The sequence below is a fragment of the Rhipicephalus sanguineus genome, chromosome 5 (assembly GCF_013339695.2).
Source record: "Rhipicephalus sanguineus isolate Rsan-2018 chromosome 5, BIME_Rsan_1.4, whole genome shotgun sequence".
Lineage (NCBI taxonomy): Eukaryota > Metazoa > Arthropoda > Arachnida > Ixodida > Ixodidae > Rhipicephalus > Rhipicephalus sanguineus.
The window spans coordinates 30,502,671-30,521,617 of NC_051180.1; the positions used below are offsets into that span (position 1 = coordinate 30,502,671).

Genomic DNA, 18,947 nt, shown 5'->3' on the forward strand with positions numbered 1-18,947 from the left:
TTCGTCCTAGAATTTTTATTCCCCTCAAAAGAAGTAGCTTATCGCCCAAGGAAAAATTTTGTGCCAAGACGTCGAACGGTTGCTTGACGTACCATTCCTTGTCATCCCTTGTCGCAGAAAACTTGCTATGAAAGACTGACATGAAGCTGATTTGCGATCTTCTTCTGAAACGCGTATGAAGTAAGTAAATATGCAAGAAATGTGTCTCACTTGAAGAACGGTACATCACAAATGTTTAAAGGAAGGCCGGGTCCTACAGGTGCCGCACGAAATTTCTTCTGACAGGTAACGCCGGCTATTTTTCCCCATCGTTTCAATTACAGTATGCATGCATGCATAGTGCCTTGAACAGCATTCTTAAAGGGACACTAAAGGGAAAAATAAAATTTCTCGTAATAATAATATACCCTTTTTCAAATCTGAAATCACCACTCTTACTGAGAGGAGGCTCTTCACATTCGTTTGTTTCAATGAGTCCATACACAACTTTGTTTCTTTTTTGCTATCTACCATCGATCAACATTCGTATTCCAAGGCGTCACTTTAGGTATGCTGGTAAAGAAAGATACCAAATGCCGTAAGATATATGGATAATCTGGCTCAGAAACTATACGTGCTCTATTCGATTAGCCCCTAGAGAGCTTTGGTTGAGTGCCTCGGCTTAACTGGTTTTTCACAATGTGCACGAATTCATTCAACAATTATCTCATAAATCCAGGCAATACCGCGAAATCTACGGTTACGCTACTGGCATCGTTTGATTTGAAACGAAATGTGACGAGAGGCAGCCGTCATCCTTTATAACTTAAGGTAATTACGAAGCCTAGAATTTGCTTCAGCATGTTAGTATATAACTGAGAGTAGAAGGTTTCTTTTAGAACACTGAACTATCATATTCTTCACACAAACAAAATAATCTTTAGGTAACACAGGGTGTTAGAACGTAAAAATATTCCTTTATGTTTATATTCCGAACTTATGTTGGGCTAATGTCGAGGAAGGTTCTGAAAAGGAAATAATTTTCCTTTTGGTCCTGTCTTACCGTACATGTCATTATGAGATGGGGCATTTATAGCATCACGCGACAGACAAGTGCAGTACGTAGTGCCCGAAAATTTCGACCAATGTGGGTGCGCTAATACCAAATTGAAAATAGAGAAGATTAGAATAGTGTTACGTCATAGCGACCATAGTGTACTATTTGTTGTGCCGGTCCGATATGCATCTTAGAAGCAAGACGAATAAAGGAGACAATAGGTATAAACAGGAGAAGTGATGACTCATGCAGTTGTTGTCCTACAATGTCTCGGTTGCTGGTTCCTTCTCGGGGTCCAACGAGTGGAATAATATAAAATGAGTAGAATTGCTTCTCTCCGTGGGTCACTATAAACATTCCAGAATGGGGTTCCATGTAGAGTAACACAACTTTATTGAGGCACGTAGCACACAATCACACAAATATGGCTTCCCGATTCTTCAGGAGTTTGCCTTAGCCTTTTCATCCATAGTGCTTGCCGTATCCCATTCCTCGGTAGTGCTTTCCGCCTCCGTATTCTCCGTGTCCGTGTCCGTAGCCGTGAGACTTTCTGCCATATCCACCATGGCCCATGTGATAGCCTCCCTTGTGACCGCCGCCGTATCCTCTGTGACCGCCACCGTAGCCGCCGTGATAGCCACCAGCCAAGGCAACACCAATCGCCAAGGCGAAGACGAACAGGAAAATCTGCACGCAACCGAGAACAGTTTTTTGTCTTTGTTACTTTAGAAGGAATGATCTCTAATCAAGTCTGCACCATATACTTCCGCATAAATAGTTGTATAATCGTGGAAGCCTTTCAAAATACTGACTGTGGTGGAGGAGTCAGCAAGTAGTACCTAGTATATAATAGCCGCACTGACTTTTTCTTTTTAGTAATTAATGTGTGTGTGGGAAGGAAAAGCAGAGAGAGGAAAGGCAGGGATGTTAACCAGTCTAGAAAAACTGGTACGCTACCCTACACTGGGGAAAAGGATAGGAGAGCTTGAATGTCAGAGGTAGAGAGAAAGAGGGCGAACGGGTGCGTGGGAAAGATTAGCATCGTGGGTAATGACACCCGCGCCTACTATGTTAGGCCGGCAGTGCACAACAAGGATAAGCGGGAATAAAGAGAAAAAGCAGAAAAAAATAGAATATTTGAAATGCAAATAAAAGATCGAACGTGCTAGAACATATTTAGCAGAATGTTAAATCTACCAAATGCTGCGCCACGACTCAATCTGTGCAGCAAGTAATGTAATAACGTAAACAAAGATGTGCGACATGGTTCGGTAACGCATGAACGTCAAGGAACGTCGAGGAACGTCAAGTATTAGCGTCAAGGAAATGCGGCCTCAAGATGCCAAAGTCCGGGCAAGCACAAGCTCGACTCACGTGTCTACCACCAACACTGTGTCTTACTTGTGTGCCTGCTTCATCGTCGTGTTTTCTCCTTCACTGCTGTAGCAGTAAAATACCCGAAGTTTCGTTTTCTTCACAAAAGGTGCTCATAAGCTAACTACATAAATTACAACAAGGTTTAAGCATGCATAACTTTAAAAGTTTCCAGAACATTCCAGACAAACCCTGACATTGAAGCTGCGCCTACCTTCAAGAATGGTTAAGCGCAGTGATGGAGGGGTACGAGCAAATATTAGGCGCAGGGATTACACGCAGACTACACGCTGAAGGATTACAAGCAAGGGTACACGCGCAGACTATGTCGCACTTTCGAATATAGCAGTTGTCTATGATAACCTATCGTACCTGTCTCGAATGAACTCATTTTTAAAAGTGGTAGTTTCTGTGCCTCTGTGGCTCGTAGGTGGCGGTGTATACAGTCTGATTTATTTTTATCCTCAAGAAACGTGTCTCAACAAAGTCTCTATGTGTACGCTCTTTCTCACGCATTGGAAAACTATTTATTTATTTACTATGGCCCGCAATGACTTGTTTAACCCTGCAAATTGCCTAACATACATTGTACTCTAGGGTAGGTTTGACAGATACTAATTTAAACCCATGAATCTTAATTCAAAAGCCACGGTTAGATTTCAGATATGCTGCAGCCAAATTAACCCGTGGATATCTAGTTATGAAAACAGCAGCTAATCACTTATTGTTATGCTGAATATGCTTTTCTACGTTTCCTTTTCTTCACAAAAGCTGCTCGCACTTTACAAAACTAATCTTGTTTGATCAAGTATAATTAGCACCAATGTAAGGTCAGCTATTCTTCTCGGAAATAACAAAAAAATCAATGCGCAAGAACATTATTGAATTAAACATTTCTTACCGTGATCTTCATGGTAGTTTCAAGTCTTTCAGTCGAAGAATGTACTCCAGTGATGTTCGCAGAGGGCAGCTTCGGAGCTTAAATACAGTTTTCTTTCTCAGTAGCGAACACTCGCAGAACATAATTCGTGCACACGCGCATGGCTTCCATCCTCTGGTGCGCAAATTCCTAACGCCATATTTTGCTAGCTACTGGATATATCGGACCGTCATATTCTACCGGTTCGGGATGCCTCCAGTTCGTGACGCCAAAAATTTGACTTTGCAAATTTGAATATGTCTCTTACAAAAGACAGTTTCTTTTTATCGTTCAGAAGCTTAACAAAGTTCGAAATTCACCAACACGGCTGCTAAAAACGAAAAATGAGTGAAGTACTACAATTTGAATTTAGATTCGTTGCAAAAGTTGCTAGTTCGCATTATTTCACTGCCAGAGCGACTACAACTCTTTTGACCTATAATTTATAGTGTACACGCAGGCCTTTTCTAAGCTGCAATATTTTAAGGGAATAAAACAAGGTTGGGTCATTTGGGCAAAATGTCTGTTGGTTAGCAGCGTTGTGAAGAAGGCTAGATGCCTGCGTAGAATGAGGGCACAAAGTTGTTATTAGTAGTGACAGTGCCATAGACAGGTCATTTTTTTCGATGGTTGGGGAGCACCCTTCGCGTGGACAGGGGGGGGGGGGGGGGTTGCTCAGAAGTAATGTATTGCGTTGTACGAATAATAATATGAGGGGGCGACATTGATTATTTTGCCAGTCACCCTCTCAGCATTTGTGCCACGACCACAGATCAATAACAACAATGACGATTTTTTTAACATGCATGCCAAACGACGTGTGTTGCGAGAACACTGTTTTATATCCAAATTTAGAACCTCAGTGTAGTATGCTTGACCAGCTCAAGAACTTAGGAGTAGCCGGCGCATTATTTCCGTTTATATCAATAAAAAACGATGACAACAAAAAGAATTCTCACTACCATTACCCACGTGTTCAGTGAAAAGAATTCTCTCATGACTAACAATTGCAAAACTTGAAGTAAAAAGAATGATTGCTTTTTTGTGCCATTACGTTTTGTCACCTACATATTCGATAGGACGACACATTGGAATAGCATGCTTGTACAGCGAATGAGAGCTGAAATATTTGCTTTCATTTGGCTTCAAACACGACGTTACAGGAATTTGCGCAGAATGGAAGGAGGGGAGCGCGCGCGTGTGCAAGTTATTACAGGGACGTGTGCTCTTGCCAAGACGAAAGCTGTATTTAAGCTTCGCAGAACCTCTTTGCGCTACGAGGAACACGCTTGCACCAGCGGACTTCCAACCATGGCTGCCATGAGGATTACAGTAAGAACCAGTTGTGTTTGATGTTTGTCCATTCGCAGATTTCTTTGTAATAGAACCGAATGGAGGGTTGATTGCCGGCGACAGCTAATGAAAGCAATATAATGTCTCAGGTTAAAGAAATATTGGAAAGTAATGTAATATAGTGGAAGAACATCAAGAACAGGCTTTGTCACTATTGCGAGCTCATGTCGTTGATAGCAGTGGGAGCAAGCCGCCGACGTCTGTAAGGTGCAGCTTGAAACTGTCAGCGAGTTGCATACATGCGCAGTTTGGTTAGTTTCACTCGTTACAGGAGTGTTGTTAGGACAGCGATATTGCGTGTATTAAGGACGAACTGACATCTCGGTCATGAATCCAAGATGTCGGCTGAAAAGGGCTCCGTATTATAACAAATACCAAAAGGCATTATTTTAAAGAAATCAGAACTACAATATGTACGGTCAAGCAAGTGTCCCTTAACAGCGCGTCGCTTTTTCGGTTTTTTGATATGAATAGGCTTGAAAGCTTGATAAATTTATGTAGTCCGAAATCGAAAATGCGGTTGGCACAACCTATCTGCGCGTACAAGAACGTTGTGGGTGATATTGTATCTTGCTGGCACATGTAGGCAATTTTTTGCAGTCGTCTAACTAATTAAACATGATTCTGGGTTCTTACGTTGCAAAATTGTAGTATGACTTGAGGCACCCCTTAGCGGAGGACTCTGGATTGATATCGGCCGTGATTTTGCCCAATCAGATCATGTCAGAAGAGGCCACATGATTTGAATTCAAGTACATTATAAGCGGTTGTTTCAGCAAAATGACATCAGGAGCGCCATTTTATTACTTCTTTACACTTGGTAAGGAAGACAGTGCTGTTTATCGGCGCTAATTGGCATTTAGCGGAAATTAATGCCAATTTTTTTCGTTTTAGCCTTCCTTTCACGGATATGCATAACTTTAAACGTCACGTTCACGTAAACGCTGTGAGTCGTTTAGAAAGCTCTTCGGAAACATCAATTTTATTTTGACCTACCCTTCGCAGGATCTGTGAAAACAAGCCTTAGCACTTACAGTGGATCATCGCCGATAGCATGTGATCTTAATGTGCCATGTAGTAGCGCTGATAACTAGGTCAAATTTAAATAAAACAGAGCTGCCTTCTTGGAATATACAGTCTGTGCAAATTTCTGCCCGACATTCACCGCTCATGACGCAAAAACACCCGATCATTGCGCGTTACCATAATGCTGCTGGTTTTTCTAATCTCGACACGCTTCAAGAAAACTTTGGGAGAAGCTTTATAGTGTAGGTTCGTGTCTGTGGAAGCAGTATAGGTTGTAGTAGTTATGTCATCACTGCACAGTGCATACATACTAATTGTCATCCAGGAAATACAGAAGTATGCATGACGTTCAGTCAAGTAGACATCTCAACTTTTGCGTCAACCTCACCATTACTCTGTCTCTCTCTCTCTTTCTCAGCTGGGAACGTTTTCTTAAACTTAAATAAAGGCCAATGCATAGATGCAAGGGAGTGCAATTCTCAAGTCTTTAAGAAGCTGATCTGGCTGTGTAGGCAGCTGCTAACGGCAACGAACGACGCAAGAATGGTACAAGTGTGGTGACTTCATTTTCAAAGCTCAACCCGCCGCGTGGTCTAGTGGTTAAGGTGCTAACCGCTGCCCCGAAGGTCGTGGGATCAAAACCCGGCCGCCGGAGCCGCATTTTGACGGAGGCAATTTGCTAGAGGCCCATTGCTTAGATTTAGGTGCATGTTAAAGAACCCCAGGTGGTCGAAATTTGCGGAGCCATCCACTACGGCGTCCCTCATAATCATATCGTGGTTTTGGGACGTAAAACCCCAACATTTATTTTTCATTTTCAGAGCCCCCGCACTTGCTTTTCACTACGTCACAGATCTTGGGAATGCTTCTTTAGCGCTTATCTTGCGAAAGTACGCGACTACTCATTGGAGCACATTATCAGAATTTCAGGGTGTGTAAACGGGTAAAATTTTCCAAAATACTTGGCAATATGAATCGCCTCAGCTGCGTCATTGGTGTCGCTGTGCGCTTACAATTCACTGAAGGAGGTGTGGTGTTTATCAAGAAAGTGTGATACATTTTTAGGCCACATTTTGAAGAAACTGATTTGTTGCTCGCTTAAGTGCCTCTTCTGATGCTGAATTCCTTCGAATCCTCACAGATCGCCCTCTTGATCGCCTTGATTATCGGTGTTACCTCGGCCGGAGGTCACTACGGTGGTTACGCCGGAGGCCACAGGCACTATGGTGGCGGCTACGGCATAGGACACAGTGGACACCACCACAAGAGTTACGGTGGACACCACCACGGCTACAGTCACGGACATGGCGGTTACGGCGGCGGAAAGCACTACGGAGGAATGGGACACCGGGGCAAATACCATGGATGAGATGGTTACGTACAGCACGGATGAGCGAAGCAAGCTTTCTACTACGTTCATTTCTGTTGACCTATTTCAGTAAAGTTTATGTGAAGATTAGTCCTGTACCACATAATTTACACTTGCATATTGTATTCTGAGCAAGAACTCCAAGGAGAAGCAGGTTAGCCATTTTCACCTTACGTAGGTCGAAAAAAAGAACATTTCTAGGCGCTTTATATTCGTTGCTCTACCACGCAAGCCTAATCAAGCACAGCGGATCTCGCTAATATCATCTTCACGAGAACAGGAAAACAGAACGTATCATCTGAAAATCGTATTATCCAGACAAAGCTTCAGAAAAGTCTGACACCGCGTGTCGGGATCGTCGCATACTTCCCTGGTCACATGGCCATACAAATAAAGTCGAGTCAAGCTGCGTTAAAGCACAACTTTGATGGGAGACAGGTGCTTGACGTACCACAGATAGATTAGCTTTTAGGCTTTTAGGTTTTAGGCTCACTTTAGGTTTTTAAGCTTTCCGTGAAGACTTCGCACTGTATGGGAGCAATCCACGTTGCTCGCTGGGGTACAGGGTCGCCGCAATCCTAGTAATTGCTGCGCCGTCACTGTAGTAAATAATCACGCACCAAGTAGACTATAGTCTACTTGGTGCATGAAACACGTGCCTATAGCCACGTGTTTTATTGCACATTGTTTCTCTGTGACCGAATTAGGACCTGTTTCAATGCAAAGGAAATATAAGCAATTGGAAACTCTCATTTTGAAGTTCTAATTGAATGTTCTGTACAAGATGTTGCACCCTAAATAATACTTTCCTTAGCTGAATTCATGGGCTGGATTATACAAGGAACAATAGCAAATCAAAATGTGTACCCTATGTGCAAATCTTTTTTTTTCGTGTATTTGCCGCTAACTGTGTCAGCGACATTAACCTCAACAGCTATTTACACTATTCGCAAAAACAAAAGTAAAATACGCATAGATAAAATCACCACGACAAAGAAAAAATGCAACGCAGCGTCTAGACGCCGTGCTGTTTATGAACGCTTATAATCTGCTTGTGTTTTTTTTTTCTTAAGTAAAAGTGTACGGGTCTTCATCTAGCGTTATCAGTATTAGTAGGCGGCTTATATGCGACACCTTACTCATAAATTTTGCCGCCTTGTTTTAGCCATAAATGTCACAGGCAGTAGCAGGGCGTCAGCGTCTGCATTTGGCTTACGACCTCTTGGCACAGGAGCCCGAGTAGAATGCATGGGCTTACATTGAAGCTGCGCACTAGAAAAACTTCTTATGCAATGCAGTCAAGACAAGAAAAACGACGAACCATACATATTATATAGTTCGAAGTTGTGATTTATATGAATGAAGGCACTTAAAAAGTGGTCACGTAGCCACATATGCGAACGCTAAATAGTTGGCGTAGTTAGCATGGATATGCCGCAAGTTTAAACTGCGTGAAAAGAGCAGTATGCACCAGCGTGTCTTTCACCTAGTCATTTCCTGCTATTTAACCTTGCTATATGTTTCATTTGTTAACCATACTAACAAGAGCATTTCGAGCATATTCTACCCAGAAAGAGTCGCTAACACCGAAGCGCTAAAAAGTATAAAAAACATGGCTGATCCCTCTGTCATAGGAATCGGTATAACACGAAAGTGAAACGTGTCTTCACAGACGTAGTTGAGTGTTTGTTGTGCATTCTTTCGTCGCCCCAAGGGCCAAGGAATGAATGCAACGGCAACAAATTGTAATGTCACGCGAAGAACGGCAAGCAGCTCGAAACTTGCAACGCACTGCTCAAGCAGAAAGGACGCGCGGAACGAACATACACAGGGTGAGAGCGAACTGTCACATTTGTAACTTATTTCTGCGTGAACACCGCGCTCCTTTCGCAGAAGCGGCCGCTGCAGCGAGCCAAGTGACCTTCGTGCTCTCAACGCAAAACGTACGAACCACCGCGATCACGAGATAAGCGCACGCACGAGCGACCACGCCCTGTAGAGGCGGGCGCTCATCGCAACGGAGCCGACATTTAAAGGGACCCTGAAGCGGTTTTTTGAAGTTTTGTCAGCGTTTAGGCAAGAGCATCCCTAAATCATTCGCACCACAAATTAAGCGACGCACCGTGTACCAAGGCCACTACGGACAATTATATATATACCCTCCTCTTCACCCTGCCTTGCACCCTCAACTCACAGACACGCTGGAATCGCTAGCGATCGCAGCGCTGTCATAAGCGCACTCGACGGTTTGAGCTTCGCCCAGTCATAGCCTCCGATATTGCACGTCGACAGGTCGCGCGCGCAATCTCGGAGGTCCAGTGTGCCCGGCAGCACGCCGCGCGCGGAGTGGTTGATATTTGCTCCGACAGGTGCCGCCACACTACCAGTCGATCTTATTTTATTCTCCTGTACAGCGACTGTCTGCAAAAGCATGCGGACAAACAAAAAGAGTTCGAGAACGTAAACCCTGGCAATGTGGTTGTGTCTTCAGGGGTGAAGTTACAGCCGCAGACATGTGGATCGTGGCGTTTAACGGATAGCGAGAGCGCGACGCTCATTGCAGCGACGAGCTGAAGGGGTTCCTTTCACCAGATGGCTCACAAACATTGCACAATGTCGCAGCTACAAGTCACCAATTGCTAGATATGTGGTACACAACACGGCTAGGGCAATTCATTTTGTCCAAGAAAAGAAACCTCGAGATAAACACTGTCGCTCAGCTCACGTCAACACAGCACGTTGTAACACAGGCAGACGACACTCGTTGCCCACATTAGGTTCAGTGACGTAGAATGGACATATCCAATCAGATCAGCCGCCTGTGTGACGTCGCGCTTCCGTGCAACACGCACTGGAAGTGGGCGGGGATCACAGCTGAGCCGCTGTGATCGGTGGCGGTTCGCAGCTTTAAAGCCTTGTAATAAATTACACAGTTTACGCACATAGCTTTAATCCGTCTGTAAATGAGTCTTACGACTTGCTCTACCGGCCCAATGTGTTCGTACAAAATCGTCAAAACCGTTTCAGGGTCCCTTTAAAGCGCGCTTTTCGAGCTCTTGGCGCCATCTCGCTAGTGATAACAAAAACACGCTGTAACACAGATCTCTGAGTACCGCCACCGGCAAATGGTGTATATAAATAGCTCGCCGTTAGCATTGCGAAGAACGTGCCATCCGTGGTTGAATCGTTTCGCGCTGCGCACTGCGGAGCGAGGTGTCGTAAGTTCGATCCCCAGTGACGGAACTGTTTCTTCTGGTTTTTTTCTTTGCCCACTGTTAGTCTTTATATTTTGCAACGTCATATCCGTGACGGAAATACGTCAGTGGAGCCGTGGTGGACCCCGGCATAAAACACTTTCGTGTTAAAAAGAAAATATGTGCTGTATGCTAGTGCGATGTCTAGTGCGTCGAACACATTCGTGGCAAATTTTCGCGCAAGATGAATTCTTCACCCATCCTCGTAGTTCTTCTAGAGACTGCACGTCTTTCCACTCTTCCACAGGAACAAAATAAAAAAAGAAACGAAACGAAAAAATGAGAAAAGGCCGATCGAAACTATGCTACGAGTTCTCGGAAGATATGAATTGGGTTTTCACAATATAATGATTTGCATTCACTCCCACCACGTTGTTCTACCACGCGTAGGAGACCCGAGAACATAGGACCGTACACACAGAAACGCACTGTAGAGATCAATGCGCAGTTCTTCCCTGCAACCTACAGTTAATACAAAGTAGGGGGACGTGCCGTTGCATACCGATGGCGCTTGAACCTGCTTCCTTTTGCTTTATAGAAAAAACCAAACAGGAAGTCGAAAGTGCCTGCCACCTGCGGCATCGCAAGGCTTAGTATGCCTCACACATCCGTGAACGAGCGAAGGCCGTCTCTGCTCTAGCATAAAATGTTATGAGAGGTCGATACCCCGGTCAAGCCACCAGCGGATTTGCACTTGTTTAGGGACAGTGCGTATACGCAGTATACGCACTCTCTCTCTCTCTCTCTTTTTCTTTTTCCTTTTCTTGCTCTGCTTTTTTGTAACATCTCTCTTCTATCATATTTTATCCCCCTTACCCCTTCCCCCAGCACAGGGTAGCCAGCCGGTCTAAGAACTGGCTAACCTCCCTGTCTTTCCGCTTGCTTCTTCCTTCCTCCTTCCTCCTCAGATAACTGAGCTAACAACAGCGGCGGAAGAAAGCGTGCCGGAAGCCAAAACGTTGTAGCAACATTTTAGTCAATGCAAATGCTTGTCAATGAGATGGAAACTTGAAAACGATCCGGAATGAAAAAGTAACGGATGTTTTAGCCTGTAGCGGACGTTTTCTTTGTAAGCCAACTATTGATCACTTGATAGTCGAGATCTAAGTCTTTACTGTGAACCTTTGGACATTTCTACCGGTCTCTGTTCACTGATTGAACTACATGTGCCTTTAAATACCTTTAATCAACTCTGATTTAAGAGGTTCAAATGCTTTTGCTGTAAACCTTCTTTTCCTGTGCACATAATAAACAACGTGAACATACAATACATACAATCGGAAATGGAATAAGTGCAGTTTGTTGAACTTGGCACAGCACCTCCGCTTGTTAATTTTCCAGACAATTTTTTTACATGTCTTTTCAAGCCTTAATCTCTCTCCGCCAGCCCCAGCGTAGGATAGCAACCCGGGCGTGCGTCTGGTTGACCTTCCTGCCTTTCCTTTCCCTTCCTCCTCTTGCTTCTTTTTTAGATATAATTATGAAATCCCGCGCTTTGTGCTATCCATCGAAAAAAAAAATGTAATCGCAGGGACGCGAACTTCATCTGCGAGGAAAATAAAGTACACATGAGCCGTCGAATGTGTCAGACCACTTTTATTCTTCCAAGTTTGCTCTGACCTTGTTATGTGCTTAAGATGACTCGAGCTCAATCGTCGCGCTGTTTGCTTGTGAGATGAAAATCAGTCTCCCAATATTGATTCGTGCTCTTTATTTTCGTATTCCTTCGACTTGCCAAGTTATGGCGGTTTCTGTTTATTGCTTTCATATAACTTTTTTTTAATCTGCTGCTCACCGCAAACCAAAGGACGAAGCAAAACTAAAGAATGACACATCCGCAGCACTTTGACGCTGTTGCGCTGTGTCCTGATGTGTCATATTTATAGAAACCCACCAATCACATCTCCTTTAATTCATTCCTTCGCCGTTAATGGGTTAAGATGTGGCATGGTTTTATTGCAATTGAATAATGCAGGTGCGAAAAAAAAAGACACGTTTTCTACGTCGTTTAGTAAACTTCAGAAGCGTGCGTATTTGTTCTGGTTGGTTCATACTTGCTGGGCAAATAGCGCGACCGCAAGGAAACATGTCACTTGAAATAAAACCCTTTGTTGTTAGCGCTGTGGTTTATCCCTACTCTTCTTGTGTCTTGTTTGCCGCGCTGTTCCGTCAGCAAATCAGTCAGCATTAAGTATGCAGCTTTACTGCCGTTGAACAGGCAGTTAATCATTTACTGTGTTATGTACCATTCGTAAAGAGTACTGCTTCGGAGGCAAATATAAAAAGGAATTTATATGGTTCTGTCGCGATGCTCTGTGTTCATACAAGAGTATTAGCGTCCGTAAGCAGTAAAATTACGGAATCTAGTACGTATGAGACACGTATGAGGTACAGTTAGTCGATACACAAGTCTTCAAGCATATTCTTCCACATTTTAAGGTTAGTAGTATTTTAGAAAAAATTAGTGCCGTTATTATACAATGACGTGTTCACTTTACGAAGGTATTTCTTTCTTCGTCATCTCACGTGGGAGGGAGAGAGATAAAAAAGAGGGAAAGGCAGGGATGTCAACCAGAATTACACCATCCGGTTTGCTACCCTACACTACGGGGATGGGCAAGGGGAAAGAAAGATGAAAAGAATAATGGAGATCAGAGCAGGCCATTAAGAAAAAAGGAAGGTTTGGACCGGAGTGTGAATTTTCATGAATGCAGGATAGAACCAAGTTTTGTTTGAATAATGTTTTTATTCGAGGACCTGTCATTCAACGTTTCAGTCAGAATTTTCAGAAACGTAAACCGCGTTAACTAAATCATCTTTTATATCATCAGAACGGTTAACTGGGCAAGTTGGTGTGCTTCCATCTTGAACGAATAAACTGCGCGACAAAACGAGGACTAGCAAAGGAACGACAGGTAACGGCGCTGTTGTCTGTCGTTCCTTTGCTAGTCTTCGTTTGTTTCTGGGCCGTACTTCGCATTAAAGAAAGCGTAAATATACAAGGTCATCGAACGATCTGTCATCAAGTGTTACAGCTATAGATAGAAGTTGCAAATTTGTTTTCTACTGATGTTGAAATGGAAACTTTTTCAGAGGTCTCTTCAGCTTTATCTTAATAGACGTGTTCGGATGGTTCGATCATGCCCATATTGAACCATTTGGCATTTTAGAAACCTTTTACCGTGTTTAAGATTGCTCAGAACTTGGTGCAAGCTTTATTGAAACATTGCGGTTATATCTTTAGGCCGCACTAATACCTAGACACCGGGGCGTAGCCAGAACTTTTTTTAGGGGCTGGGGGTGGGGTGGGGAGGGAGTTTACCACCAACCTTTATGGGCAGGTACGCTCTTGCGTGCGTTTATATTTGTGCTTGTATATATACGTATGCAAAATTGAAAATTCTGCGATGGGGGTTGAACCTCCCGACTCCTCCCCCCCCCCTTTGGCTACGCCAATGCATCATTACGGTATTACGGCATTAACTGTGGCAGCCCCGAAGACGTTGCAGCCACTCATATAATACAGAGTTTCAGTGCCGAGGCCTAAAGCGGCTTGCATAAGTATTCCCTTGCGTTTTTCTTTTTTTTTGTATTCTCCATGGGTGCGGCTGGGAGTACAATGAAACGCAAGAGCATGCGTATGCAAGCGGCTTGGGGTCACCGGCGCTAAAACTCTCTAATGTCCTTGTCGTACGCATGTGATGCTTGTAGACCTCCCAACTCATTAGAAAGTACCAGACACACACCGCATGTGCACAGCTGAAACTACTTGCATGACGCTATGCCTGCTTCTACTTGGCCTTCATTCTAACTGCATCGAATCATCTAAGAACAGTCCCGACCACCACTTATCTTCTAGCAGGTATCGTTGGAGAAACGCGAAACCATGACTATCGTAATCTGCGAGACTTGCTTGTCAACAGACGAAACGTGAGCTTCCTGGGGACTTCATTGGAAATGAGGTGCCAGACAGGCCGAGAATTTCACAACACCACGTGAAAAACCTAAACCTGATACGACAGTTGAGAGTAGAGCGCAGAGATTAGAAGCAGGACGGTTGCGCTCAGCAGTCTTGCGTTGCGGGGTCTTCCGACAGTGTCCCTCTTCTTGACTGAGAGCAGCGCTGCACTGACGCTTTCAGGGCGGGTATCTTCTCCGTCAGTGGAAAGATCGCAGCACCATTGCACTGGACGAGCACATAACCCTAGATTTCAATCTGTGTCGGAGGCCACGCTGAGCGGGCGCTGCGCTGAAATGAAGTCTGCGGTAAGTGAAGATCGGGATGTTTTGCCTTCTGTCAAAAATCATTGTGACGATTATGAAGCAAAGTCCTCTTAAAGCAAGTCAATGAGCACACAAATTCAATGTTCTCTGAGACATTACTGAATAAGTATAATTCATAATGATCCCAAATAAGGCATTCATGCGGGAAATTGTCGCTGCAGTTTTAGCTCTTTCACGTGCTGTCAGTACAACTTTAAACGCGAGCAAGTCAAAAACAATTCAAATAGCGTGTCTAGATAAGTTTGTAGGAGCAACTTCCTTTCAACTCCCATAACCTACATTTGAGACTACTTCAGGTTTAGAAGCCGGCTACAGAACGGTGACCGGCCGCAGCTCTGCGCATCCAATTATGCTGAATATGTATTGTGACTATTTACTTTTAGGGTGGTAGTCTTCTTATTATTGAATAGACGTTCTCATTCGAAGTTATGCTTACAGATATTTGAATGCCCCATCAGCTCGACAGGATGTAACTTGCGCGGAAGCCTTTGCACCACCTGTTATTATTACATGATCATTGAACGTTAATGACAATGAAAGACCCATATGTTCAAATGATTTCTCAAAATTGGCTTGAATAAGGTACTTAGGATTAGCTTACAGGTTTAGGAAACCAACTCTCATCAGGGTATACAAACTATTTTTGCTGTTGTGTCATGCATATTATCAATTCCTAGATGCCGATCCCTTCAACACATGGTGGGAATTTGCAGCAGCTTTGAAGAGATTAGGAAAATTTTCTACTTACGTACGTTCATGATATTTTGTGTAGTGATAAATCCATCATCCCAGTTATCAACCTTTTCTACTACAACAAAAAAAGTTGGAGCCATTGTTTCTGTCTTTCGTAGCTGCTCTCTCTTTTCGTCACTTGAGGATATTTCAGAGACATTCCACGTAAATGTGTTGACGAAAAACCAATCAGTTTCATCAGAAATTATAAAACATTCATGGATAACGTGCCTTTTTTGGGATCCCAGTTTTTAACACAAGATGTGCTTCGACAGTTCCTACTTTCTATACACTATTCCAGGTTTCTCTGGACTTTCCATGGCATAGATAAGCTTGCACTGCATAGGGATGATTCATAAAGAATAGCACTAGTTAGTGCTGCTGCGTTGTCATTGTTACAAGCCAATGATATCAACGACAATTGGACTTATATAGCAGTAAGACTGATAACTGGGCAAGTTGGTATGTATCCATATTTAAACTTTTTTAGCGCGCACCAAAGACAAGGACTCTTTCTTTCCTTGTCTCTTTTTTGTCCTTGTCTTTTGTGCGCGCTAAAAAAGTTTAAATATGGACTTATATAACTCATAAAAATACTTCGCCAATATTTTAAGTACGTAATTAAGGAGTAGTCGGCGTGCTGGGGAATTGATGTTGAGACGATAAAAAGTGGTACTGCAAAGCCCATAGTCATAAAAAGCGCAACCATTTCGAATAAATCTCAGTCATTGCATAAAGCTAACCTACTTCTTTTTCAGCTTCTAACGTGCGTCATCCTTTGTTGGGGAGGTGCATCATGCCACAGTGTCTACCGAAGGCAGTTTCGGTGGTGGCCGTCGGAAGACAACGCAGCTAGACTTCCACCTGGATTGGCTGAGCAGGACCCCATTACCGGCGAGTCTGCTGAGATAACTAGCAGAATCGCCTCAGGGGCCGCCAGTTACAGCGGTTCTTACGGAGGCAGCTACGGAGGTGGCTACGGTGGCAGCTACAGAGGTAGCTACGGAAGCAACGGTTACGGGGGTGGTTATGGAGGCGGATATGGTGGTGGTTACGGAGGAGGTTATGGGGGTGGTTACGGAGGTGGCTACGGAGGCGGATACGGAGGTGGATACGGAGGTGGCTACGGTGGCGGATATGGAGGCGGCTATGGTGGCGGTTACGGAGGCCAAAGCTGGGTAGTCAGAAGTGGAGAAAGGGGCAGCGATACCACAGGGAACAGCGGACACGGAGGTGGAAGCGGCGGTGGAATCGGAGGAGGAAGCGGAGGAGGAAGCGGAGGTGGAAGCATCAACGAAACTAGTAACAGCAGCGGATATGGAGGTGGCTTTGGTGGCGGTTACGGAGGCGGACATAGCAGCAGTTATGAAAGCCGCAGTAGGGTTGTGACTAGTGATGAACGAGGAGGTGATTTACACAGAGGTGGAAGCGTAAGCCGTAATGAAGCAGGCACTGGCGGAGGCTACGGAGGTGGTTATAGAGGAAGCTACGGTGGCGGCTATGGTGGAGGAAGAGCCGCGCACAATGACACAAGCAGCACTCACACAAGAAGCAGCGGTAGTTACGGCGGAGAAAGTGCTAGTCACAGTGGTAGAGGCAGCACATATCGAAGCGGTTATGGAGGTGGTTATGGAAGTGGCTACGGTGGTGGCTATGGAGGACATAGCAGGGTTGTGAACACTGAGGAAAGTGGTACTGGCATTTCAGGTAGCAGTGGGCATGACAGAGCAAGCATCAATGAAACTTCAAGTGGTAGCGGCGAAGGAGGTAGCTACAGAGGTGGATATGGGGGTGGCCACGGAGGTGATTATAGAGGTGGTTACGGAGGCGGATATGGAGGTGGTTACCGTGAACATTATGGAGGGCGTAGCAGGGTTGTGCACGCTGGAGAAAGCGTTACTGAGACAAGACGCGTCACCGAATACGGTGATGCAAGCAGGAATGAAACGAGAACCGACACCAGATACGGAGGGGGCTACGGACGCGGTTACGGGGGCGGGTATGGAGGCGGTTACGGAGGTGGCTACGGAGGGGGTTACGGTGGTGGTTACGGAACACAGCGACGGATTGCAAGCAGCCTCAGAAATGAAACCGACAGTGTGAATGTCAGCGCATCTGGTGGCGGCCATGGAAGAGGTTACGGAAGTGGCTACGGAGGCGGGTATGGAGGTGGTTATGGTGGCAGCTACGGAGGCCATAGCAGCGTTCTCATTGGAGGCGAAAGCGGCACGAATGTCAGGAGTGGCAGCGGCTATGTGGGTGCAACAGGCAGCAGTGAAACCACTAGCGATAATGCACATCGACGTGGAACCGGTGGAGGCTATGGAGGCGGATACGGCGGGGGTCATGGAAGCACAGGCGCTGTTGTGAATGACACCGAAGGCGGCAGTGAATCCGGAAGAGGTGGCGGACGCGGAGGTCGAAGAGGAGACATAACTGTAACCGATATTGACAGCGACGCTCAAGAATATCGGGGGGGTAGTAGACCAGATGGCGGCAGTGAACGAGGAAGCGGAACTGGAGGACATGGTGGTGGAAGCGGTGGTGGACGCGGTAGTGGAAGTGGTGGTGGAAGTGGTGGTGGTAGCGGACATGGTACAAGGGCCGGTGACGGTGGGGACCGAAGCAGGAGTGAAGGCACCGATGACGGTGACAATAGCCGCGGTTTTCGCCGCGGTTCCGGTGGCAGTCGTGGCGTATACGCCAGTGGGTATATCGTCGAGTATGGAGAAAGAACAAGCTCGCGTGTTGAAACTTCCCGGGCATCTGACGTACCGTGCGTCAGAGTGCGCAACTGCGGCAGCATGCTCACAGTATCCACCGCCGTGCGCCCAGGTGCGGGGCACGTGCACGATCAGCAGTCGGTATCAAGAGGACACGTGCAAGAAGTCGTCGAGGATTCTCAAGTACGCCTCCGCGATCTTGCTCAGCGACCAGCAGAAAGTGAGGAGCAGATAGGCGACGACTGAAAGCTGGTCAACCACTTAGTGCCACATTCATGAACTTGCATCAGATTCCGACAACCGAAATAAAACTTTAAGTTGATCCTCTAAACATTAGGAATAAAGATTCATTATTCGCTGTTCACAATGTGGGATTCATTTTGTTACATGAATCACAGTGCGTCTTTCTTCGTTCCCTAGATTTCACATGGACCCTTCAATGAAGTTATGCTTCTGGCTGTCATAGATATGAAAGCGAAGTTCATTTACATGAAAACCGAATAACGTCACAGATGAGTTATATTCGTATTTACATGTGCAGTCAACTCATTCTGTTATAATAAGTATGACGTCTAATTTTACAACTGAGCATTTTCATTAATGTCATCATAATAGTTCGGGTTTAACGTCCCAAAACCACGATGTGTTTATCAGGGACGCCGTGGTGGAGGGCCTCAGAAATTTAGACCACCTGGGGTTCCTTAACGTTCATCTAAATCTAAACAAGGGACCTCTAGCATTTTGCCTTCATCTAAATGGGCTCCCGCGGCCAGGTTTCGATCCCACGACCTCCGAGTCAGCAATCGAGCACCATTACCACTAGACCACCGTGGCTGGTTGAATTAGTGACATCTAATTCGATTCATAGGTTAAAATA

At 45.0% G+C, this 18,947-nt stretch overlaps 2 protein-coding genes and 1 long non-coding RNA gene across 3 annotated transcripts; 2 read left to right on the forward strand and 1 right to left on the reverse strand.

Annotated features, from left to right (window-relative positions):
• Positions 1–1,416: 1,416 nt before the first annotated feature.
• On the reverse strand, positions 1,417–3,457 carry LOC119393417 (keratin-associated protein 19-2-like). Its single transcript, XM_037660417.2, has 2 exons — positions 3,312–3,457; positions 1,417–1,723 (listed from the first exon to the last, which is right to left on the reverse strand). The coding sequence occupies exons 1-2, from the start codon at positions 3,321–3,323 to the stop codon at positions 1,499–1,501; spliced, it is 237 nt and encodes a 78-aa protein (XP_037516345.1). The 5' UTR covers positions 3,324–3,457; the 3' UTR covers positions 1,417–1,498.
• A 1,069-nt stretch (positions 3,458–4,526) lies between these two features.
• Positions 4,527–7,167, forward strand: LOC119393418 (uncharacterized). The gene is made up of 2 exons (XR_007416197.1): positions 4,527–4,661; positions 6,812–7,167. It is a non-coding gene; the product is annotated as an uncharacterized LOC119393418 (long non-coding RNA).
• Positions 7,168–8,800: 1,633 nt separating this feature from the next.
• Positions 8,801–18,437, forward strand: LOC119393419 (fibroin heavy chain). The gene is made up of 3 exons (XM_037660419.2): positions 8,801–8,857; positions 14,364–14,597; positions 16,106–18,437. Exons 1-3 carry the CDS (start codon positions 8,801–8,803, stop codon positions 18,314–18,316), a joined length of 2,502 nt encoding a protein of 833 aa, XP_037516347.2. The 3' UTR covers positions 18,317–18,437.
• The last annotated feature ends 510 nt before the right edge of the window (positions 18,438–18,947 follow it).

Excerpts from the sequence above, each read along its gene's own strand:
- LOC119393419 (XM_037660419.2), top strand. The coding sequence starts at position 8,801 with ATGAATGCAACGGCAACAAATTGTAATGTCACGCGAAGAACGGCAAGC. Across the intron at positions 8,858-14,363 it reads GAACGGCAAGCAGCTCGAAA|AGCGCAGAGATTAGAAGCAG; the intron begins CTTGCAACGCAC and ends AGTTGAGAGTAG. Across the intron at positions 14,598-16,105 it reads GCGCTGAAATGAAGTCTGCG|CTTCTAACGTGCGTCATCCT; the intron begins GTAAGTGAAGAT and ends CTTCTTTTTCAG.